This window comes from Passer domesticus, chromosome 7 (genome assembly GCF_036417665.1).
Source record: "Passer domesticus isolate bPasDom1 chromosome 7, bPasDom1.hap1, whole genome shotgun sequence".
Taxonomy (NCBI): domain Eukaryota; kingdom Metazoa; phylum Chordata; class Aves; order Passeriformes; family Passeridae; genus Passer; species Passer domesticus.
In genome coordinates this window covers 61,819-87,595 of record NC_087480.1, presented here as the reverse complement: position 1 = coordinate 87,595, position 25,777 = coordinate 61,819, and the positions used below count along the sequence as shown (strand labels likewise).

At 38.6% G+C, this 25,777-nt stretch overlaps 2 protein-coding genes across 3 annotated transcripts; both read right to left on the bottom strand.

The window, feature by feature from the left end:
* Positions 1-135: 135 nt before the first annotated feature.
* HTATSF1 (HIV-1 Tat specific factor 1) lies at positions 136-15,010 on the bottom strand. 2 transcript variants are annotated; one of them, XM_064426402.1, is made up of 9 exons: positions 14,658-15,009; positions 10,947-11,148; positions 10,592-10,639; positions 9,286-9,440; positions 8,096-8,259; positions 6,405-6,504; positions 5,776-5,865; positions 5,159-5,296; positions 136-4,761 (listed from the first exon to the last, which is right to left on the bottom strand). In XM_064426402.1, exons 1-9 carry the CDS (start codon positions 14,829-14,831, stop codon positions 4,477-4,479), a joined length of 1,356 nt encoding a protein of 451 aa, XP_064282472.1. In that variant the 5' UTR covers positions 14,832-15,009; the 3' UTR covers positions 136-4,476. The 2 variants fall into 2 exon arrangements, with proteins under 2 accessions (XP_064282472.1, XP_064282474.1); XM_064426404.1 differs by lacking the exon at positions 10,592-10,639 and having other exon boundaries at positions 14,658-15,010.
* Positions 15,011-17,953: 2,943 nt separating this feature from the next.
* BRS3 (bombesin receptor subtype 3) lies at positions 17,954-25,082 on the bottom strand. Its single transcript, XM_064426401.1, has 3 exons — positions 23,733-25,082; positions 22,201-22,552; positions 17,954-21,597 (listed from the first exon to the last, which is right to left on the bottom strand). The coding sequence occupies exons 1-3, from the start codon at positions 24,161-24,163 to the stop codon at positions 21,190-21,192; spliced, it is 1,191 nt and encodes a 396-aa protein (XP_064282471.1). The 5' UTR covers positions 24,164-25,082; the 3' UTR covers positions 17,954-21,189.
* Between the last annotated feature and the right edge of the window lie 695 nt (positions 25,083-25,777).

Here is a 25,777-nt window from a genome sequence, read left to right as displayed (position 1 = left end):
TGGGTCCCGCTGGAAGTTTTGGCACGTTAACACATGTAGTTTATAAACTGAAGCCCCTGTGTACCAAATGCTATTGTATCTTTTATTGTGGAAAAAGACAAATATGTTACCTTGAAACTAATCAGCAGAGAAGTGTTCCGTTCATGAGTTTGTTTATTAAAAAGGTAGTATAAAACATAACCCCTTTAAGAAACAAATCGAAGACAAAGTGTATTCTCAGATGCTGTCACAAGTCCAGACATTATTCAAATAGCATCTGCTTTGTTAATGTTGCTTTTCTAAAGGATAAATGAAAATGATTAATTTATTAAAAGAAAATCTCCTAAAAAAAATTCCAAGTCTACTTACTGAAAAGTTTAACCTAACAATATAGTTTTCATACTTTTCATATTACAGAATGAGCAAAAAACCAGTTTTCTGCAAAAGATTTTATAATTCTATAAATATTTTACAGAACTTTCAGAGTATTCTGACAGTAAGATGTCAAGCTATAATGAGCACTACAATATACACAAGGCAAATCAACACAAATACACAACTCACAGAATTCATTTACCATACTGCAGTATGTTTTTCTCAAACGCAGAAATAAAAATAAGAATTTAAAATCCAACTAAAATCTATAGGAATGTATTTTTAGTTTTTTTTATTCTAATTTGGTTTGGTGTAGTTTCAAGAATTCTGGGCATGAATATTGATGAAAGGCAAGTTTGGGTTTCTGTGAAGCATCCAACGTCTTCAAGTTTTCTTAAATGAATGAAGCTAATTATTTGTAACTGTTAATAGGTTAACCTTAACTGAATAACGTGTAGGATGTGTTTTAGCTAAAACGCACTGCATTTAATATACTAAAGATTTTAAGTGAATTGCAACCCTTATACAAACCCTAAGCTGTACAAGGGACTGAAATTCAATTAAAAAAAAAATTTAAAAAGCCAGCAGGAGAAACAGATAAACATTTTGATGCAAAATGAAACTAATTCTCTCTTTACACCAGTATACAAACATTTGAGAACCTGCGAAAAAAAAGAGAAAACTTTCTAAAAAGCCTTTTATTTTGAGGCTTTTTGTCTCCAGGTGTCTACTTTGGCCATGTCCCTCCAGCATGTCATGTCTGGCGAATACCTGTAACTCCATAAAAATTCCTTCCCGCCAAACTACTGAACAGCATTTGATTTTAAAGCAAACTACCAATTTATCCTGAAGCTAAGCAATTATTTTGGATGGTTCAGAAAGTGATTCTGCCAAATTATGCTGAAGGATCAGTTAATACTTTGTTGTATTGTATTGAAGTGGCTTTACATCCCTTTTTTTACACTGAAAATTGGTAGGAACATCTATCCCTCTAGTTCAAAACTGAGCAAAATGAATTATCCACAAAATGCTTCAGCCCGCTGCTAGTTACTGTTTTCATCATATACAGAGGAAAGGAGACAGATTCTCTTAAAATGAACGTCTCATCAAAAGCACAGGGATGGAGGAACATGCAGTATACTTGAACACTGGAATGGGACCTAAAAAAACCCTCAGAAACTGAGCAAAAAGGTTGTTTTTTCCACTTCTAATGAGCAAGGAAAGTAAATAGAAAACACTTAATTAAAGAAAAAATAAAGTGAGAATTCCTTTAGGGTTTTCATTTCTTACTAATTTATGTATGATGCTGATCATTAAGAAAAATACGTAAGTTTAAAAAGCAACTCTGCTTGTTCAGATGTGTTAAAATTTCTTATTAAACATTACTGCTCCATACTATAAGAACTTCATAATCATACTTCAAAATAGCAATTTTAACTTCTGTGAAAATTCTTGATTTTTGTTCAGACTGATTTATACAAATTTCATAAATTCAAAATAATTTTGTAAATCATTTCTAAAAGGAAAATATCAAAAGAATTTGGCTTTAAAGAAAATCTGCTGAAAAGAATCACAGCTGCATTAACCTCTCCTTGGACTATTAAATGCCTCAATAACTCAATTAATAGTTTATAAAAATATTTTTTTTTTTACATTTTACTGGGGAAAATGGAGGTAGACAAAACGAAAACATAAGTTTAATTCCACACTTGAGAACAACATATTTGCAAGGAAAAAGAGCTTTTATTACTTAAGAATCCTAGTTAATAGGAAAGCCAGTAAAGCATTTGGTCTCTGTCTTTGTTGGTGCTCTACTTTAGTGTGAGGTCTAAAGGAGAAGGTGAAAGGACTAGGAGCACACTGAACTTCCGCACCAAGCCAGTCAAATTTGCACATCAATTGGAGAGAGGAACATACAGCACATACAGCAATTCCTTATTTTTCAAAGTCTTATTTGAAACACTAACCTTGTTCTCCATATCTGATACCATGATAAGACTCCATAGAACTTTACAATTTTACACATATTTCCACAAGTTTCCCTATATCAGTTGTAATTCCACTGTAAAAGAAGTGATTTAACTGTGTAGTGTTACACAACTGGGCTCCCTTAAAAAAAAAAAAAAAAAAAAAAAAGGCAAACAAAACACCAGAGTAAGAACTCTAAAGCCTGGAGTCTACAAGCTGGAAAGAAAAAAGGAGCACTGAAAGCAATACTCGCCACACTAAACTACACTCCTCATATGCAAACACTTCCAGCTCTCAAAGGTCTGTGGTGCTTCTCACCAAAAAGAATAACTAAAGCAGAACCAACACAACCCAGAAATGTGTCTGAATACACCACTATGTGCAGCTACTAACTAGGCAGTGATCCAGATTCCCTGAATTCTTCAAACACCTGCTTACTGAAACACTCAATCCACACAATCTCTTGGAAAGATGAGAAAATTGACTTTTTTTAGCTGGCAAGAGCTACATCTCTTCTTTATAATGCAACTCAAAATGGGAAATTTGTCATATCAGCATACTATGAGGCCCCAGACTTTTAACCCCTAAATTCAATTATGACAGCTATTTTTGTCACAAAAGAAATAACTCATAACCACAATGGCAAGTTATAACTTAGACGCTCTTGTTGGCATAGCCACCCACACATATTGACTATGTATTAAAAACTCAACAAAATAAACTTAGACAACCATACAGAATTCAAGAAAAAAAAATCTGTATGGTAATCTCAGAGGACAAAGTTTGAAAATAACATTTTCAGAGTATTCTGATTACCTCATGATGGAAATACAGCATCTATAGTTCCCTGCAACCCAATATGAATAAAAAAAATTAAAAGGATCCTCCTTGAAAATGTGCACTGGTAACCATCCATATAAACAGCATGCTATGAATTTTTAATTGTTTAGTGCGTAAATCCATGTTCTTCTAGCCTTCCTTATCAAAACAATGGAATTCTAAATTAAGAATGACTATGCCCAAAACAGCTCCCTTCAGTTATTTTTGAAAGCCTGCCACTTATTAAAATATCCTAAGTTAGAATATCTTCTAAGTCCTTGCTTTTGGAAATATTTTGAAGAGGACTGGCATTTGTTTTTTCCATATAAGACCACTATTTGAAAGCATATTTTAAAGTATTCTAACTTTTGCACAATAAACTGCAGTTTGGGCTGCCAAAAGCATTTAAATTTTGTGAAATATGGAAGATCCTCCCCACTATGAAGAGCATACATAGCTAAATGAAAATGTTGAGGAGAACGCACATTCATCACGCTAATAAAGTTAAGAAAAAACCCTTACTCTAATATAAAAGCAAGAACTAATAAAGCCACCAAAAAATCCCAAGTCTATTTTGATACCTACTGCATACAGATGATTAGAGCGTAAAACCAATGTTCTTATGGCCTAGAGTACATGTGTTCATGCACTTCTAGTCTCCTTGAGACAATTTCAGCCTCTAACATCAACAGAAGATCTAAACAGGGCAAGGAAAACTTCATTTGCTGAATGCTGTCAGTTAGTAACCTCTCTTCGATGGGTTTGCCTTAGGGTTGCTATGGCAACACTGTCTGCCACTTTAAGCTTGTGACCTGATACTACTCATCTGCCACCTAATACATAGCAACACATCCAATGCATTCACCCTATCTGGAACATGACACATGCTCCATAAAATGATCCAACATACCAGGACACAAATGATTGAAATACTGAGAACCAAGGGAACTTAACAGGAAAATTAAATTAACAGTACAATCCACAAATCTTGTAAAACCTTTGTGTTACATAAGTTACATATAGTTACATAAATTTAAGGGTTGGAACATATTTCACACTCATATCATGAAACACTGAGAAGCATAGTCAGAACAAAAGAAGCCTGATGAGTTTTACTGTATTCTTGAAAACTTGAGTTACTTCACCTGAACAGCCAATTAATACAAACTTTTAGAACCCCATTAAATACTGTTTTTAACGAAAACTTCAAAGCACACAGTTGACGACATTCTAATACACCTATATAGGTATGAATATTGCCTGCAGTCACCCTGAAGAAAGGGATACACTCAAACATCACCCTAAAAATCATGCTTTCATAAAGCATTAGAGATGTTATGTATCAGCTTCACCATCACTGCCTGCAAGGCTGCTATCTGTGGATGGAGCTCCATCTTCATTAATACCCCCACCATTATTCTCCCTCTTATGAGTTTCATCATTTGGATCCTCCTTAGGTGTGTCATTAACCACTGGAGGTTGTTTCCCTTCAGGCAGTTTAACACTACTTGATGCAGAATCCGAATCAGATGTAGTTTGCTGCTCCTTTGCATCAGGATCCCCTAAAAATGACTCCCACACCTTGAGCCTTTCTTCCCTTTCTCTTGCAGTCTCCTCCACCTGTTAAAAAAGTGTTTATACACATCATTAGAGTCATACTTGTCAAAATTAGTATTTACACAGATGAAATGAAACAAATATTTATATTACAGAAATATTTTAAAGTTGACTGTGAACGAATTATCTGTATCATCAGATATCCAGATATTATCAGATAACCAGCAGCTAATCCTCTAAGTTGACATTTTCAGTACGCAAACGGGTCATCTAATTTTTTGCTAAGTTGAATAATTGAGAATGATTTTTGGAGACTTTCTACAGCTTTTGAAGAGAGGCAAGTTAATGCAGGCATGGGCAGGGGAAGGGTATAGGGACAGGAATGCCAAGGACACCTAGAATTCAAGGAGATTTACTGTTTGGAGTACATATTGGATAAAATAGAACCACAAAAAGCTACCTGATAATCTGTTACACCATCCCATGTTTCAGCACTGAGCTGACGGCCACCAAACCACCTTCCATTTAGAGTCAGCTTGCACAAATCAGCTTCTGTTGCTTCTTTAAATGACACAGAAGCAACGCCATCAGGGTGCCTCTGTAAGGACAGGCAACTTGCACTTAATATTTTAACTAATGCATTCATTCCAATACCCTTTATATTGTCTTAGAAAATTAATCAGGATATAGCTCCATTCTGATCATAAATAACCATGTTTGAAAAGTTCAGTTTTCAAGTTTCCATATGTTGTTCTACTGGCACACAGAACACAATTTTTGAACACAAAACAAAAACTATTTCACTTAGCTTAGCTACAAATAATGTGTCCATACGCTTTCAAATTTGCAACATATATCCAAGCTCCTGGAAAGAGCTAGTTGCCTTTACATAGGCTGAAGTATACAGGTGCTTAGACATTAAGTTTCTAAATTTTAAAAGTACTGAAAGATTAAGTCAAGTTTCCATGAAGTAAACACACCCAAATGAATGCTCCACTCATATTTAGAGCAGCCTAAATGTTTTGCACCTTTGCATATTACACCAATTCTGCCAACACAACATATAAAAATACCTACATCAAATATGAGAACCTTCTTTACTTGACCAAACTTTTCACACTCCGTCCGCAGATCTTCTCTTATCTCATTTAGCACTAGAGGGTCCTCCTACAAAGCAATTACACAGCTTTAATTAAACACAAGCACTCACTTCTCTCATCTCTATTTTAGCTCCAACAGCAGTGGTACATATCTGTCAATTTGTTAAAAGTCAATAAATTAAGTGCTGTTATGCTGCATTTTCAAAGCCACCTAGGAGTTGGCAGACAGTTCTCATCTGAATTTAATAAATACTACTTGTTAATAAAGCTATTTTGTGCTCATTTCTCCATTCTAACTATTATTGTTGTTTATTCCTCTTTCCATCCCAGTAAAGAGTATTGTCAGATATATAGGTTTTCCAGACAGTGAAAAACCCCAACTTGAAAAATACATGCTTATCAACATTTTCTCCTTGCTTTTGGAGAGAGATGAATAAATTTAAAGCAGATGTGTGGCACAGGAGAACACCCTTCCCAAACAGCAATTTAATTTTGTTTAATTTTGTTTTCATCTGCTTAGATTTTTGCTACAATTTGTATGGCAGAAAATTGAGACATGTTAACTTCTAACAGCACAAGCTACAGAAGCAAACTGCATCTTCCTACCTCAAAGTCCTTGGGGTGAAACATATTCCTGATAATAATGATGCGTTCATGCCGCATTCGAGCTGCCCCATCTTTCTTCTCCGGCCTCCAATCCAGCTGTCTAATGAAATGAAGCAACAGTAAGAAGATATTGTTGCGGCTCTCTTCAGTTTCTACAAGTATTTGTCGAAAAAAAAATTATTAATTTTGCATTTCTTGCAATATATTAACATATATTTTGACACATAGACTTAAGTTATTCTTGTAAAAAACACAGTAATTACCCAGGTTTACTACTGCTAGAAAGCATTTGAGGTTTTAAGGTACTCAAAGGCTCATAGAGGGAATATAAATAATTTTTCAAAGTAAAGTATTTTTTGGAACACTGGGGAAATATTCATGAAGTATTAATTCTTTCCTAATGTCAACTCAGATAAAGGAACCGGCTGTTGTCATGTGCAATTAAAATGTCAGTATTTCACCATTTTTTGCTAACTTATTCTGGACAAAAGGAGATCCACTAAACCCCTAGGTAAAATTTAACTGCTTTTATTTAAAAGAACATGTAAGAACGCATCAACTCTTCCACAGGTAACACTACATGATGTACTTTGTTCCCCAGTGTAGAGCTACCAACACAAACTAATCACATAACCCAGCACATCTGTTCTAGGACTTCTCACAGCAAATCTTACTTCTTGTAGAAATGCCTACTTCATATCCTATTACAAAAACCCCCACAGGTTTACTTACACTTTTAAATCTCAAGATCATACACTGGGGTGGGGAAATCTTAAGTTTCTTCTTGTACCTGCTACTTTAGCTGAAGAAAACTTGGATTTCCAATAAGAGTAGTTATACTAGTAAATTAAACTCTTCAACTCAAAAGGAACACAGTGCTTTTATTCACACAAATTGCTGTCAAATGCAATCTCATACTTTTCATACACCCACCTACACACTGGAGACTTCTTACAGCAAGAACCATCAGTGTATTTTTGGGCAAGATATATTTATGGCTTTAATTGATAACAAGTAGCCTTGCTCCCCTTAACTATGGGAAAACATTCCTGCATTACTATTTACAAGGCTTAGTGAATGCTGTTTTTATTGAAATATCAAAAATATTCAAATTTTTTTCTTCTGTAATCTACACCTTCTTGGTTCCAAAAGCATCTGCTTGGTTCCAAAAGGCAGAAGAACAATTTTTAAGAGGCAAAATGAATCAAAGTACAACTCAAAACCCAGTATATTTTATAGCAGAGAGAGATGTCTGGGGGAATCTACAGAGATAATTTAGTATTTGCTCCAAACAGCAAGCATTTCTTGACCTTTGCAACTACTGCAGTATGGCACTAAATATATGTGAGCAGCCAGAGTGTTATGACCTTCCAACAGTAAGTCCAGATATTGTGACAGGACTTGCATGCTCTCATCCACTGAGGAGGAAGAGAGTCTTACTTCCCCAGAGTTTTACTATTTCCTTCTACATCTGAAGGAACCATTACTCCCCGTGTATTGATTTAATGTGTGAATCACAAAGAAGTTCATCATATAAACTTAGGAGTTAGCCTCCTTCAAATGTGCAATAGTTAAGCTATTGCACGGTCAGGTAAGTTTGCAAACCTTAGCACTGTATTTGAAAGAAAGTACCGCTTTACTAATAGCACTTAGAATTCAAGCAATATTTTACTGAAATAAAAAATACAAACTTCTGCTGCTGCGACAACTTCTTCTTGTAGTCTTTACATTTCTTCTTCTTTTTGCTTGCATCGTACTCCCCCTTCAGCTGGAACTTTGCAACTTCCACATGCAATTTATAGCCTCGGATTTCTGCTTCATCCAGAAGCCTCAAAGCAAGTTGAACTGATTCTCTCTATTTGAGAATAAAACACAGTACAAACTTTAAAGCACATGGCAAAATCAAACTGTATTCTAATCACATGTCATTAAGTATACTGTGCTAAGAATCAAGTCCCTGTCACTGAAAACCATAATGCTGTCTTCTGACACACAGCTGGCACTGTTTTCTTGATCAAAACCTAGTATTTCTTCACTTCTGTTGTAATTAATTAATACTTGCAAGAACAGCTGCATATATTTCATTCAAATATATCACAGACACTAATCTGCAATATCTAAGCAAGCTGATGAACTTAAAAGCAAGAATAAAAAGGTTTCAGGGGACCAATTTCCTATAAAACAAGTATCACTCTTCCCAGAACAGCAGATGTTGAGACTCTTAAGTAATTTTTAATGTTTTCCTAAAAGTCGTTTAGAGTGAAGACTGTGTTTACGCTTGCGCACTCCACCATCCTAACTACTACAATTACAAAAATAGCACAGACTACAAGCCGTTTGATTTAGTACTGCCTGGTGCTTCTTGCAGAACTAAAGCCAGCTGCACTTGCAATCACCAACTTTCCAAATGATTCACAACTGCAACACATAAGGAAATAGTACTGCAGCCTAAACTTTTATGGCTTAATAAAGAATGAAAGCACAGTTCTGAACCAAGACAGTTCTCAATTAAAAGTTGTAAATACAGGACTACAGTATGTTTCTTGCTGGCTCATCACTTCTCTATTTTTGGTTACACAGTGGCATATTTTCAAAGTAAAAGATGAAAATCCTCCCATTTCAGCCCATCATCTCTGGCACCCAGACAGGAGCATGTAGACACACATTCAACAGGTATTATGGTCATTTCCAGGATGAGGGTAAGGTTGGATAAGAGGAAACAAATGAGCTAAGTGGGCATTTCTGTGTAAATGATTAAAACAAGACACCTATATTCCAAACTGTGCTTTAGATTTTCAAGAATCTTCTGAACGTGATTCTGAAACAATGGCCATGTGTGCCTTCAGTGGGATGGAAAACTGCATTTTAGCGTGCCACTGACCTTCAGATAACAACAGAGGCCATCTCCTTTAAGATTTCCTTCTTTATCTTTGTAGAGTTTGATCTTGTGTTCTTCTGTCTGAGGATCTCGCATGATGATGCCACATTTTGACATGACTTGTACAAATTCATCTTTTGTAATGTCTGGAGGTAAACCTGCAAAATAAATTCAAACACAAGGCTTAAGTATGGTCCATTTTAAAAAAAGCCTCATTAGAACAAATCTTCCCCATGCGTTTATTTAAACTCAAGATATCAAAATGGACAACAATTTACATACACTGCAAGAAAACACTGCCCTTGGGCCTTACCTTCTAAGCATTACCTCACACTAGTATTTTGAAAATCCTTGTACTTTATAATAGGTGCAATGTGCCAAAAAATCTCTGTGCTCCCTAACATGCACACCCAGAGATTTATTGTCACACATCATCAACACTGCAGCAGACAAAAAAGCCTCTGCAAACGTAACTCTCCTGCCTAAGCTTCAAATTCCACTGCACTTCTAGGTATCAGAGAAAAAAACCCAAAACATAAGAACACAACCTATAAACAGACAACTGTTTTCTCCACTCACAAATTGAATAAAAAGAGTAGCTGATAATGTATAGAGTTTTAAGAACTCAACTCTCCTTGAGGAGAAGAAAAAAACCACAATGGATGAGAAAATTGTGGGGATGTCCCATGCCAGTTTGGAGTGCATGAAGATTTTTGAATCTTTCTGAAAATGATTGTGAAAATGCAAGTATGTGCACTCCTGCGACTGCTCACAATCACCAAGTGTACCTAAGTATAGGCATCTAAAGATAGCACCACCCCACCATCCAAAAGAGGTAGGAAAACACTGTAATAAATAAGTGAACAGATAATTTCATTTGAGCTTTCACGTTACTGTCTCACTGTGTTCCCAGTATTTTTTACTGTTTCCTCCTTTTTACCTAATAATTATTTATTAGAGCAAATGAAAATTATAGATTAAGTGGTGCATATAGTTGATCCACTGTCTCATCATAAACTTGTCATTATCATATCCCTTAAAAACCTGCAGAAACCGCTTTTCTTTGAATAAATTAGTGACTTGGCTGACACAGCTCACAGAATACCCCATTTAACAGATAAAAGCATGGAATAACATCCATTCTACTTCCTTCCCACATCTGCAATTTAAAGGTCACAAAGACATTACTCAGTCAGGAATATAACATTAAGCAGCTTGCAAGTGACAGATTGAACAGATAATATTAGAGACATATGAGTCTCTTTTACCATCTTTAGCTCAAAGTAGATAAATAAACACTATTACTTACCTGTCACATAAACATTTGTGTTCCTGTCTTCTTCAACATGAAACCAGCCTAAATACAAGAGTTTAATTCAGTTATAGTAATACATTAAACATAGTACCATAAACGTTTACATTCCATCAGATTTATAGGAATTTTTGCTTGCTCACAGAAAAGTTCTGAACATGCCTTGCCGTTTTTCCTTTTGTATACAGATTCAGGAAGATACCTATGAAGGACCATACAATTACAGAACCATTCTGCAAATTACCAGCACAACCTTATCTTTGCTGTACCAGATAACAATGATCAACTGCCAGTTTTCCCTCAGTACAACACAGGTCACAGCCTACGCAGAGGGAAGTGCTTTGTCACTTACCTGGCTCTAGCTTCCTTTTTTCCAATTTTTGTTTTGGATCTGTTTGCTTTCGTCCTGTCTCAACTGCTGATGGTTGTGTTCCTGACTTCTCAGAAAACGGTTGCTTACTTTCAGTGGCTGTACCAGAAGCAGATGAAGTATCTGTCTCATCTGCATGGAAGCCATAGTTGGCATGATAGGTTGCCAGGAAATCTTCTGTTATCTGAAAAGAAATTAGGAAAAATAAATAACATTTCAAAGAAGTATAAAAGTTAGTTAGGTGATGGTCATTCTCTGATCTGGCAACATAGAAAAGAACAATATTTTAAAACTTTTTAAATGATCTTTGCAAAGCCATACACACAACAAGAACCATCACTTCAGGCATTACCTGAACTAGACCAAAACACAAATTCCAAACATAAGCATATGTAATTTTTACACAAACATTTCACAAGTTCTGCCATTTTTCAAACAAAGCTTTCTGCTTTCCATGCGAGTTCAATCTGCCTGAAGGACAGAAACCAAGTGCTCCTGGCCGTGGCGCAGTGTTAAAGTGATACTGATGGTAAGCCAACAACCGATCCACAGATGATGAATGACTGACACTTGCAGGCATCTGCCTTTTCATGGAATCATTTCCAGAGACGACATATTTTTGTGTTGACAGGCAGTAAATATTGCACTTAACCAGACATGTTAACACATTGCTTCTAAGGCAATAGGCTTTACATTATATCCTACAAATAGATAGAGAGAGACTACATTTGGATAAAATATAAAACTGGCCAATGCCTATGCTTTAGAGATCAAAATAGAAGAAAAAAAAAAAAGAAAAATTACACACAGCACTTCCAGCCACTGGCAATTCCAGGCAAAGAGATATATCATAGCTCCTTCTGTGAGCATCCCCACATTATGAAGTAATTTCTGAAGTTGCACACTCTGAAATATTTTTTTGCAAAACTGAGCCTTAACCTTTGAAAAATCTTATCTGACTCTGACCTTTGCTGCACTTGCTTCATTTGTATTGAAAAGGAAACAAAACTTCATGCCATTAAGCTATTGTTAGAGAGCAATTTCAAGTGTCAGTTATGAAAATGTAATCTCTTATCTTCCGTAGTAATTTGAAGCTTGATGTTTGAACTCTGAAATTTCATTATGACAAATCAGAAATGCAAAACTGACAGTAACAGGCTTGTCAGGAATAATGCAAGATGCCATGGAATCCCATAACTTTAAAGGTTAACACAAAATAACTCTTAGGCTAAACAAGATTTGCCACACACCTCGATGAAGAATGTAAGTGGCTGCTCTTACAGGTATGACGTAAAATAGCATAAAGACAAAGTACAACCACATTTAGTGAAAAAAAAAAAAAAAAAGAAGACTCTGCTCTAATCAGGTTCATTACCTTTGACATTAGCCATCTTAGCAAATCCTTAGTGCCACAATTGATGAGATCCAGAGAATTAAGAAGCTTCTGTACTTGATGGTGAACAGCATTTTAATTTTCATCAGAGAACCTACTCGTAAATTAGTGATTAAACCTGCAAAAGCATTACTTTTCAGTTTCTGGGGGAACTGCACTCTGTGTAAACCTCCATTTATTCTTAGCAAATTATCTACCACAGACTACAAAATTCTAACACTCCGTAAAAAGATGTTTTTTGCATAAAACGCTATCATCCTACCATATAACCATTACCACTACTTCACCTTAAAATGTCTTTTACAAGCACAGACGAGTTTATACACACAAAGGCTTTTATTGGAACTCTTGTCATACCTGACAGCACTAGAGACAAATAGTCACAGAACTACTTACTGGGCACCTCAATCCAGTTCTGGTGGAGAACATCAGAGATCAGTCCTACCTACACATGCACACAGTCACACAGTTTGGGGTGATTAAGCTTATAGAAAAAGAAACACAATACTGGAGGACATGTGAGCGTGTAATTAACTGCTGGTGCCACTGAAATGGAAAGGAATAGAACAACCAAATGAATTTGTGCTTGCAGATGACAGCCAACATCTGTATTTTCACAGCAAGTGATGCAAGCAGCAGATGAATTTCACGTGTAATTTTGTGCTATGTCTGTGAAGCACTAAAAAAGTTGGTATTCATCAATACAGTATCACTGAAATAAAAATAATTAAATAACAAACATTGTGGTTTCTTCTATTAAATATTTTACTGTCTCAAATTTTTTCTGGGGAATACTAGCAGATAATATCATCACTATTTGCACTGCTTTGAATTATGCTTTAGTGGAAGTTCAGCAGACACTGTATTCCCAAAGCAGAGCAGCAGTGCAATCCCAGTCCATAGATAACAATTACTTAGACCAGTCAGAATATTTTAAGCTTTTGTCAAGAAACAGAGATTAAAAATTTCATTACTGCCCAAGGAGAAAGAAGTACAGCTTCTGGTTACAACAGTCTCCTCGTTTATCTGGATAAAAAAATTCTGTTAGTAATCATCAGAAAAACTCTATGGGATCCAGCTGGGTAAAGAATCCTTATGCAGCACTGTGGGTCATGGATACGTCACCAACTTCTATTATACATCATATTCACTAATGAACTTTTCTGCTCCTATTTAACCTGTCCAACCTTTAATGCTATCTCCTCTCGAAGATGGAACAGACAAGAAAAGCACTTAGGAAAGACAAATGCTACTGACAAAAGACACATTTCAGAAGAGAGGCAAGACGGGGAAGAAATAGGAGCAAAACAAGAAGAACCCTCTTACAAATTACTGTACTTACTGGATATAGCACCACACAGGGAGCCAGGAATGCTCATTTCTCCACTGCTCCACTTTCTGAGTCTGTATTTTTCACATTTTTACCCCTCCGTAAGCCATCTGCTCCTCAGACACCTTCCTAGGTTTACAAGCATTCAAACTTGGCACTACAGGCTTCACTCTCACTCAGATTCTCTGGATTGCAATGAATTCAAAGTCACAAACTAGAATTGGCAGATTACATCCATCAAGCAGATGCCATAAAATGTCTAAAGATTAAATTAAGTAATTGCCCTTCTTCATTGCTATATATAAGAAAAACTACTATTTCACTCGCAAATCAGTAGATTGGCTCAACATATTAAATTTATGTTCACTCGCCCCTTGAGGAGTGTTATTATAGCAAGATCATATTTCATAGTTAAAACATTTAACAAATTATTAAAAAACGAAAAACTGTAACGTATTTCCATGCTGTGGAATGCCACTAAGACAAATACACTTATTTTTCAAGTGCACTTCTTAGACTGATGGAGATGGAACAACACATCCCTTATTTGACATAATTTTCAAATAACAATGAAAGAGACATAATACTACTCTATTTTCATCTAGACTTTGTAACATAATAATTAATTTCTACACTACCCACAAAGAGATCACCAAAGCTACTGTGACAGAGAGCTAAGCACATCCCAGGCACCTCCGATCAACATTCACAAATATAACCGTGACTTCATCCCAGGCCCGAACTCTACAGATTCTCCGCCTAGGGGAACAGCCAACGGGTAGCTCCTCACGACAGCGCAGACGGTCAAGGACGGAGACGACATCGTGGTTTTGTCGGTAAAAAGGTGTTTTGGTGTTGCTGAGACTCGCAGCAGACACAACGTGGGTGAATGCGGACACCTCCGTACCGACGAGATCCGTCATCAACCGCTCCTTCTTCTCCCCATTCCCTGGCGCTCCCCCGTACCTACCTTGGGGAACCAGGCCTTCTTCTCCAAGTCCCACTCGTAAGCAGCCCCGTCCGCTGGGTCCACGTAGGTAAAGGGGTCGGACTCCTCGCCTTCGCCCTCGGCTGGCTTGGCCTCGTACTGCTGCTGGAGCTGCAGCTGCCGGTAGAACTCCTCGTTTCCATCCTCGCCGCTCATCCTGCCCCGTTCACTGGGCTCGGGCAGCAGCGCTCCTTCCGCCGCCGCCTGAGGCACGGCTGCCCAGCCCCTCTCGGCGGCGGGAGCGCGCGCGGACAGCCCCGCACCTCACGCGGCCGCCGCAACCGGCCCGGCCCCGGGCGCGCGCACAACACCGGAAACACCCCACCCGCCGCCGTACCTTCCGCCCATCCCGCCCCTTAACCCCGAGTTCAGGCCAATGAGACGAGCGGTGTTGGGTCATGCGGGGTGCGGCGGAGCCAATAGGGAGCGGGGGAGGGCGGGGCCATAGGCGGGGCCATAGGCGGGCCCACAGGCGGGGCCGTAGGCGGGGCCGTGGGCGGGCCATAGGCGGGGCCGTAGGCGGGGCCATGGGCGGGCCATAGGCGGGACCGTAGGCGGGGCCATAGGCGGGGCCATGGGCGGGCCATAGGCGGGGCCGTAGGCGGGGCCATGGGCGGGCCCACAGGCGGGGCCGTAGGCGGGGCCACAGGCGGGCCACAGGCGGGCCCGTAGGCGGGGCCATGGGCGGGCCCACAGGCGGGCCACGGGCGGGGATGGTGTTGTGCCGCTGGGCGGGCCCTCAGGTCAGTGTGTCCATCGTGGGAGCGGGGCAGTTGCCACAGCAGCCTTGCCCGTTTTTCTCTTGCCGTGTTTTTTTTTTTCCTTTTCCTTCACCGTCAGGCTGCAGCGCTGTTTCGCCACAGGCAGGGGCTCTGCATGACGACAGCTGCCCCAGGCGCACCAGACTGCTTTGGGCGAGAAGCTGTACCTTGATCGGCTTTGCATGGGGACTGCTGCAGCTTTACTTACATGAGAAATAAAAGTTTAGGGCACAGAAAGTCCTCCCTGCTGCATAGTTTTCCCCATTGCGTCTACGACAACACCGGACATTGAAGCTGTTTGCTGCCGGTGGTGCTGTGCAAGGCTGGCTGCCGTTCGGCACTTGAAGTGTACTCATGTCCTACTAGAGGCAAAGGTAGAACCAAAAATAGAAACATGAGATTGAAATGGCACTCTAAATGTCACGAAATCACACTGCTTCTCTCTGCTGTCTTGGCTGAGGGTGTCCAGTTGTTGTGTTCCCTTAGGAAAGGGTTGGTACATCGTATTAGTGGGATGAAGCTTGACTTCAAAACACTCGATTTCTTTTGCGTTGATGAAGTCTGCAATTCCTACTCTGTCTGTGGATACTTAAATATTTTAAATACAAATTTCTCCCAGTTCTTTTAAAAGCCCTTAATCTAGTGCCATCTATTGGTTTTTACAGTGTATCCCAGACAGCATTATATGAAAACTGAATTTTTATTGCTATTTAATTGTATTTTAAAGTATTTCTATTTAGAGGATTAAGCAGCACACTCTTCATGTTTTCTTTTGCAAACCTTAACCTAGAGTTGTAAAACCCCGTGTATCAGTGTACATGTTATGAATTAAAACTGAGCTGAACAGCCACTGCAAAGCTGGCAGTGGCTGGTTGCCAGGGGTAAAGCAATATTTCCACTCAGAAATAAAAATAATAAACAGAAGTCTTCTGGAAATCAGTATACCAGGAACAAATATACAGACTGGAATGACAATAAAATCAAAGACGTGATTGTGAAGCCCTGCAGGGAGAGGTGGACATCAGCTCCCTGCCTGGGCACCAGGCTGTCAGACAAAATTGCTCAGGATATAGGATTCTAGTAACCTTTCCTGTTGCACAAAAAACATCCAGCCTAGTTAATGACATTTTTGATGCTTCAAGAATTTTCTCTAGGCAGGTCTATTACGGTAGTTGTCTAGAGATTGCTTTGTGATCCTTTATAAGCTTACCACCTAAGGGACATTTGTCTTCACTTTCAGTTATTGGATTTTGGAGTGGAGCATGAGAGTCTTGACATAAACTGTGCTTTCTTATAAAATATGGAATTGGGTATATATTTGGAAATCAGATAATGATCGCCTTGAACTTGTAAGAGAAATACAATTTAAGTCTTAAATTGGTTGCTTTATTTTTGCAAAGTTTTTAATGTTTATGACCTGAGTGTTTGCAGTGAGGTCTGTACAGGTTGCTCTGCTGTGCAGATCTGCCTACAGCAAGGCACTGGGTTAGTCCTGGTGAGCAGGAAATCCAAATTTATTCTCAATCCAATGGGAGTGAGAGAGTGCTTCTGTGCAGTAGGGTTAATGCTCAATAAATCTGCTCTGCACACTTTGATGTAGTTCAGAGGACAAACTGCCTCGTGTTCCCTCACACTTTGTGTAACAGAATGTGTCACAGCAGCTGCTGCAGCACAGCCTCCAATGGTGTCACTGTCGTCTGTTACCTCATCCTTGGAAAAGACACAGTGAACAGCCCAGGGAGATGACTCAGCTGGAAACTCATCATTTTGTGGGGTCAAGACAACTTTCTTCTCAATCTCACCCTTGAAATTACATAGATCATGGCTGCACAAGCACTGCTGCTGCAGGCTGCATCTTCTGAGGAGGGTGCAAAGAGCTCAAGCATTCCACAGCTTGGATCAGTCCAATATGTCAAGAAATGATGTTTTAAATTCTGGCAAAATGTCTCAAAGTAAATATCAAAATGAGGCATTAGCATGATGATTCTGTATCTGTGTCTGTGAGATACAAGCCAATTTTGGCTCATCGGAGCTGATTGGTGTTCTAAAGATACAACCTAAATGTTGTTCTAGAGGTACCACCTACTAAAAATACAGATAAATTGGTTTTCCTGAACTGTTTTTCTCGCTTTAATAGGGGAACCAGCAATTTGCTGGCTAATCCTTAATTAGGTAGACACTATTTTCCTGAGCTGCTTTGTTATGTTAAGGCAGTAACTAATGACTAAGTACAGACAGGCTACTCCTCTTTGAGCTTTTCAGGGGTCTGGAGCCTGTAGCTGTTACACAGATTACTGGCAGTGATGAAGAGTCTTCATGGTAGTATAAATTACAGAACCAGTACAGATGTACTGAAAATTCAATATCGTGTCCCATGCATAGAAATTCCACATCACAGTTCACCTTGCATTGAGGGAACCACCTGTGGCAGAGTAAACCACCAAATGCTGATTAAAGCCCATATTACATTTTCAAAGTAACACCGATTGAAATATGCAAGTGCTGTAGCTGTGTGTACCTTTGGGTTATTCTTTAATTGTAACATTTTCAGCAGAAACACAGGCAGCCCATGTAAAATAAAACAATTTTTATGGGAACAGGAGTTTTAAAATGGCTGTAATTGTGTAACTAACATTTATACCCCAGTCACTCTCACTTTAGTAGTGTTTTGACATAGGTTTCTTAATTTTTGTGGATTTTGGGGGGGGATTAACTAACTACTGATCTTGAAACTGTTGCTAATGTGCACATGAAATGTGTACATCTCATTCACAAAACAAACTAAAAAAAAAAGTATGTCCTAGAAGTTGTATTTACTTTCTCAGTATGACTCCACATGGACAGAACCTTTGAGGGAGTCAGCCTTTCAGTACTTTGTGCCTTTTTTTCTACCTATTCTTACGCCGTGGACATAAGTAGTGAACCCCTAATTATTCATCCCTTTTATTTGCTAGATAATACTCAGTATTTAGGTAAATAGATTGTATTCCCACACGCTCTTCTAGAATTACACTTGTATTACTTAGGGATGAAAGAATCTGGTTTTGGAACGCTGAGAAAAGATTGCAAAGGAAACAGCCCTTTTCCCCTAAATCCAGTTATGGTAATGTGGAGGCGTTTTATGCATTATGATATTGTGGGGAGTAGATGTAATAAATAATATCAGATTGGTTAGATAAAAATATACATTGACCCATATATCACTCCAATACATCATGCCATGAATATTTGAATGTACAGAATTATCAATGCATAAAGTACACAGAATAATTAAATTGTGGCTTGAAATATTGCCAGTCTTTAAACAGAACATGTGCAGAATGTAGCAAAAACATCAGTTTTGTAACAAGATATATTCACAGTAAAAAGACAATTCAGTTAGAGGAGGAGTTATGCAAGCAAAAAGTAGCTACATGCAAAGGAAGAAAAATTGTGAATTAGGAAACTGGGTTTTAAGGGTTAGCCAAAGATTTTGCAGTGGGAAATTTGGTCTCTGACAGAGACAAATTGTGAAGTCCAGAAACACGTAGCTCTGTTTCCCAAAGACACTACTAAGCTAAAATAAAAAATGCTGTAAGCAGTGGTATTGTTGGTGGATATTTCTTTTGTTTCCAATTCCCTATAGTAAGATCCAGGAAGATAAATGTAGGTTCCTAAGTGTGTATGCTGATCTACTTATTTCAGTCTCACTCTCCAGCTCCATGAAGGAAAGAGAGAAGAAGAAAACAGCAGTGCAACATGTTCATATTTGTACATGGCTCTCTTCCAGGCAATGTGTTACATTGAGATAAAAAATAAGGTCTCTGGAGTCTGCTTTGCCATAAATTATATTTCTGTATTATTGGATTTCCATTTATTTCAGTGATCCTATCCTGGTGTGCAATCCTGTACTGTGTTTCAGTACCTATCCTGGTACAATAAAAGGAGGAATCCATTTGAAAATTAGTGCTTGCGGCCTTCAAGCTTGTAACATGAGGATCATAGTAAAACAAGGCCAGGTCTGATGGGATTAAACTGGTCCGTCATTAATTGGTTTACAATGGTGACAGAGGTTGTATTGCAATGCCCCTGGGAATTATAATTTGGCTTTATTTTTCTGATTAGGGCAGGCAACAGAGAGAGCCTGTAAATACATTTTCTCATCTTGTAATCGACTTAGTTAATGATGCATAAGTGGATGGATTTCCAGCCATATGTTGCTAAGGGGCTCTGTGCAGTTGAAGGGGGGATATACCTTCAAGGGTTAGTTAAAATTGAAGCTTCTGTGACTGACAGAATTATTTTAGTTCATATGCTGCAACTTCTGCTCTATATTTTAACACACAAATTCTTTCTTGGAATAGAAGTCCCCTAGTTTAAACAATAGAAAATCTATTGTGTTTTCTATCACCAGCTTCCACAGAAGAAAATTTTGGTTCAGGGAACATAAAATTCATAAAAATAAGTGTCACTCAAATATTTTGTGACATGGGGTAGGAAGACTTGCCTCCTGTACTTCCTGATGGGAAAGCAGTCCCTGCCAGCAGTGCTGCTGAGCATGGACAGGCTGTTCTGATTTGCCTCTTCAAACCCAGTCATAAAGTCAGTGGATTTGAGATTAGAAGGCCTATGGCATTGAGACAGCCTATCCTAATGTTAAAAAGGGATACAACTTGAAGAATAGAAAATTAGTATAGTAGAAAAATATCCAGCTTTCCCAGTGTGCTCGAAGATGTGTAGGCCACTTAAATACAACCACATACACTACAGCAGGAGTGGATCTGTGCAGGTAAAGGGTAGGTCCGACTCTCCACACTGTACATTTTTCACTTCAAACTCACTCTAGTCTGGTTTGGTGGATTGGACACACAGTTCCACCTTAGAGAAATCCAGGCTGTGCACTCAAGACTACTTTGGGATATAAAGTAAGGCAGGAGCGGATCAGAAGTGCACTGTAAATTCCAAATAGAACTCTTGATACAGATCCACCCCAATTTATTGATATGCAACAATAAAAAAGCCTGCACTATTGAGATGTTTTACCCATATATCACAAAGAATTTTACAAATGTGGTTAAAGGTGATTATAACTTTCTCAGAGAAATTATCACCTGCTCATTCCCTTGACTTCCTTAGGAACATCCATCTCACTACAAAGCAGTCAGCTCTTACCCACAATTTCTAAGTCACTGACAGAGCAACAGCTACTGTGGATCTAGCGCATAATGCTTTTTCCTTTTTTTATTTTTACATTCCTATAAACCTTAGTCTTCTTTCATTTTAGCATTCTTTCTCAATGTGTTTACCCATTTTTAATATTCAGGACAAGAAAATAAATAAATCAAAAATGTGCCTGGTTGATCCTGTTATGACCAAGTGGCTTTGCTTGCTTGCTGCAGATGCATGTATTTGTCTGAGTGAGCTCTCAGTCATGATTCAAACAGCAAGTCACCAAGAACAAAACTATCCTTACAGCAAATTCTTGCACCGACTCTGCTAAGTCCCCTCCTGCCCAGTCCAAGACTTCCAGCTAGGAATCTGTGTTCATGCCTGGGAACATGAGTAATCCCTTTGAGCTTATGCTGGAAAGTTCAGCTGCTGCAGCTTCTTCCCCCCCACAATTTGATTTCTTTATTCTATATTTTGAAAAATGAGGAACTCCTGATGAACACACTTTCACAGATAGGGCAAGCCAATGCACCTTTTTCCGAGATACCAGTGGCAGTGACTTGATAGCAATGATGCAGTTTCTGTCCTTCTTCTTCCCACACGGACTAAACACTTTCCTCTTCTTTTGTGATGCTATAATCCGTTAGCAGTGTAACACTGATTTCTGAGCCATGCATGCTGCCTGTGACTGACAGGGCTCTGGTAGGAGAACTGCTCCGGGGAGCACTGGGAGGCTTTGCACAGAATGCTGCCTTGCAGCATGAGACTTGCTTTTTAAAATGTTGCCGGAAACTTTTACTCAGCCAATAAAGAGCAAAAGGATTGACACAGGAATTGCTGAAGGCCAAGGCGCGGGAAAAAATAGTTGCTATCAGATGAAAGGCGGAAGCATTGACAGAAGTGTGGTAGGTGAAAGAGCGGTACAGGTACAGGATGTGGTTGGGCAGCCAGCAGAAGGCAAACAGAGCCACAAGCACCAGCACTGTCTTTGCAACTCTCTTGCGGGATTCAATCTACAAGAAAGAAATGCATAGCTGGTATTAACAGCAATTAGTAAAATGTTTGTGTTGTTGGTGCTGATTTGCAAAGCAGGGTAAAAGCCTAAATGCTTGAGTAACCAAAAAAGCAAAAAGTAAAAATAAAATGAGCAAACAAATAAAACCAACCCCAAACCAGAAGACCTAAACCAGAAAATAAATCTATTTCGTATTTTTTTAACATTAAAGCATTCCCAGTGAAGAGCACATTTCTTTTCCATTATGCATCATATGACACTCTCATCTAGACAAGGACTTCAAAATACAGTAATTAATGTGTTGGCTGACATGGATGAGGTCCCAGTGTTTAAAATTCAGTGTTTTAACTCTTGAGTTTACAGGGTCATGATAAAGCACAACAGACCCGTCTCTCTTTAGCAGAGAGTGGAGTCTCACAAATGATGAGTCATGAGCATGTGCCTAAGTGCACAGATTAGTTTGGATTCAAATTTGGCATGGGCTAAGTTTGTGGAGCTTTTTAGTCCATAATGAGGTAAAATTCTGTACTTAAGAATTAGTATTTAATCAATAAAATAGACTTTGGAAAATTGGAGAGTTTAGTGCTTGATCAGATCTTACCTGCTTATGGGCATGAGAGTGTTCTTCTGCTGGCATGTTGGATGTACTTTTATATAAAGTTCTGGCGATAAGAAAGTAGTAGACAGAAATGACAGCTAAGGGCACAATGTAGAACACTAAGAAGCAAACCAGGGAGTGAGCTTCCTGCAGAATCTTCTCAGATACAGGATAGGGGGCACACGCCTCAAAAGTTACATTTTTCTCAGGATTGCTGAAAGAATACAAATCTGAAAAAACAGCCTCTGGGATAGCAAATATCATGGAGACAATCCAAACACAGCCTGCTTTACAGCAGGTCTTCAGGAGCGCATCTGAGGTCTGTAGTTCCAAGGGTTTAACAATGGCTCTGTACCTAAAATGACCAACATTGCTATCAGAATAAACACAGAAATAATGTGAGAACATACTGCAAAATTCTTAAGGCTAAACCCATTACTGTTCTTGCTAAACTAAAGGATGCTGGAATTCTCTTGGAAATGAAAGCAGACACTAGCTCTTTGGAATTAAAATCAAAATGTAAAAATTAATTTCAGGCATATATTTTAATGGATTGACAGGCAGGAGTTGCCATTAAAACCTTCCTATGTAAAGATGACTTCTAAAGTTTGGAATGGGATCACTAAGGGCAATCATCACTTCTAATTTTATGACACTGCCTTGAAAGATAAACGAGGGAATTAGTATGCAACATTTATGAAGGTATGAAACAGGTTAACTATTTCATAAATAGATTTAACGAAGCATGTTCGCCCCTCCTTTCTTCTGTCTTCTTAAGACCCCTTCTGAGTGTTGTGGTGATCTGATTGAACTGAAATCTCCTCTCAGTTTTGTTCATTCAGGAAAGAAGTACATAGAAGACAGATTCAGCACCTCCTGACAGCAGTCAGAATACTGATTCCTTCTAGCAATCCTGTCATTACAACCTGAGTTTAATTTCACGACACCTGGGCTAAAATATTTCTGTAAAAGACAGAACAACTACAAGACAAAACAATTTTTATATATATGCACTTCTCAAGGTGAAAATTACATTAGCCATCAAATCATGAGAGTCATTCCTTTGTCCCCCAGTCTGTTCTGTTTTCTTCTGGCTTTTTATCCCATGTTTTTATGTTCTAGGATTTTAAAGCATCCATGAGTGCATATGTTAAAAAAATTTCACTCATAATCAGTTTTAATTTTCATCTTCCTTGACTACTTCACTGTACCACTAGATAGCACCAATATACTGTTTTTTTTCCCAACTTAAGCCATTTCCTTTTTTGTGCAATTGAGGAAAACCTTTGTACTGTACCTCAAAGTAATAAATGGTCGGAAGTGTTAAAGAGTTTTCCTCACCTCACTCCCTTAAAAAGAAGCGCTACATTTTTACTAACACGCATTTTTAACATACATGGGAGGATGGTAGTTTGGGATTTTTAGTTATTACAATGTGCTGTTTAAGACTGTGCAAAATGATAATATCTGCTATTTTATTAATTTCTAATTTCAAACCTGCAGCATCTCCTGGCAAATCAGTTGCACAGACCCACCTGTCAGCACTGAGAACAGTCAGGGTAAACACTGATACTCCAACTGATGTTAACTGGATAAAAGACAGCAGCTTGCACCCAATTCTTCCGAAGAGCCAAGTATCCACAATGTAACGTGTTGCATCAATAGGCACACACGTTAACAAAAGCAGCAGGTCTCCGAATGCCAGGCTGGTGATGAAGATGTTGGGAACCGTCTGCATTGATTTAATCTTGAAAAAAACTTTGATGAGTATTGCATTTCCAAGGAGACCCACCGAAATGATCACAGCATATGTAACATAAATTGTGCACAATATTTCTAATCCTGGAAAGGAGTCTTCAGTCCATTTTTCATTTGTGGTTTCATTATCAGAGCTTGATTTCGGTTCTGTACCATCCACAGATGCACACAAAGTCTGATTAGCTGATTGTAAGTATAATTGAGACATTTCTTTAACTGTTTCTTCAACTGTTTCTTCTCCCCAGGCTGGACTTGAATTGATAAAAAAATGTTTAATATTTAGCTTGCAGCATGTCAGCAGGGTCAATGGAAAGGTACAGGTTTGTGTCTGAAACTCAGATTCCTGTTGCACATTAACTACTTTCACCCCCTTCTGGATCTCAAAACGTGCCTAGGAGAAATGCACATAGACCTTGTTCTGAACTGGAGAGGAGGAGAATTTTTTTATTGGCTTTTCAGCTAGTGGAACAGAGAGGGAGGAGGAAAAGAGAAACGGAGCTCCTTTAAGTACATTAGCTGAAATGAAGTGGGATTTTTACTGGCAAGTAAATATCATATTGTATCAAAACTGTAACATTAGGGTTTGTATATTACATAGCAAACTTTTATTACTGTTGTTCAAAATTTTCTAAAATGAGAGTATAATGAAAACCTGAAATAGTTTTCTCAGTAGTATGGGTCAGCAGAGAATATACTAAATTAACACAATATTCTTCAGTACACATTAATGGCAGATAAAATATGTCAGAATATAGTTGATATTTTCTGACAAAGCTATAGAAACAGACTATGCTCTTGTTGCAGCGTGGCAGGGTGTAGAAATGCTGCAACCTTCTTTGAAATATCTCCTTCATAAGCCGCTGAAAGTAAGGCCACAAGAGCAGCCATTTCAAGTCCATGCACACACACACGCCACAGATAGCCCAGCGAAGGAAACACAGGAAGGGTCTTTTCATGATATATTCCAGCGAGGGGTTTATTGCATCCACGATGCAAAAGGGACCAGAGAAAAAAGACAAAACCATGTGGTCTGCAGGACTTCAGTGTGGGGTCAGTGACCAATGACCGGAGGGTACAGAGGCGAGGAAAGGGCAGGGCCAAGGGCAGCAATCTGTAGGGGGCATGAGGATTGAACAATTGGGGTGCGCAGTGTCCACTGGCCAGTGGGGGAGGCAGTCTCACGTAGATTGACAGTAGTGCTGCAGAGCATCAGGGGTTAAGTCTTCTCTATCAGCCTAGGTGGGGAAAACTCTATGATATAGTCTTCTCTGAGGGGAAGGAGTCAAAGGATTCCACATGCTCTGATTAGCCTTTCTATCACACAAATGGAGTGACCTTCCAATAGGCAATATAAAACCAAAATTCACAGCCACAGTCTTGGTAACACTTAGGTTTATTTTTCCTTGAAACAGTCCCACTGTTTCAATTTATGCCAAAGTATGAAGAAGTTTATAGGTATTGCTGGATAGATGCCTATTATCTTGCAATAACCTATGTACATATTGGATTTGAATGGTACGACTGATGAGTCAAATCTTCTGAGAGAAGATTCCTGATTTCCTGATGCTTTCTCAAGCAGACATGTTAGTAGTAGTATGGGTTTTCTTATCTGTAGATAAGTCAGCAGTCAAATCTTGAATAATGTCATTATGTGCTTAAATCATCTTACGTTGATGAACTCCTGATTAACTTTTCTGTAAACTATGATACAAGAAATGTGGTGCATTGAGCCAAATTTCCTATGATTAAGAAAGCCAAGATCTGATTTCTAAATAGTGGGAGTAAAAAAGGGATCAAAGGCCTGAAGCTTTATGACTTGAAA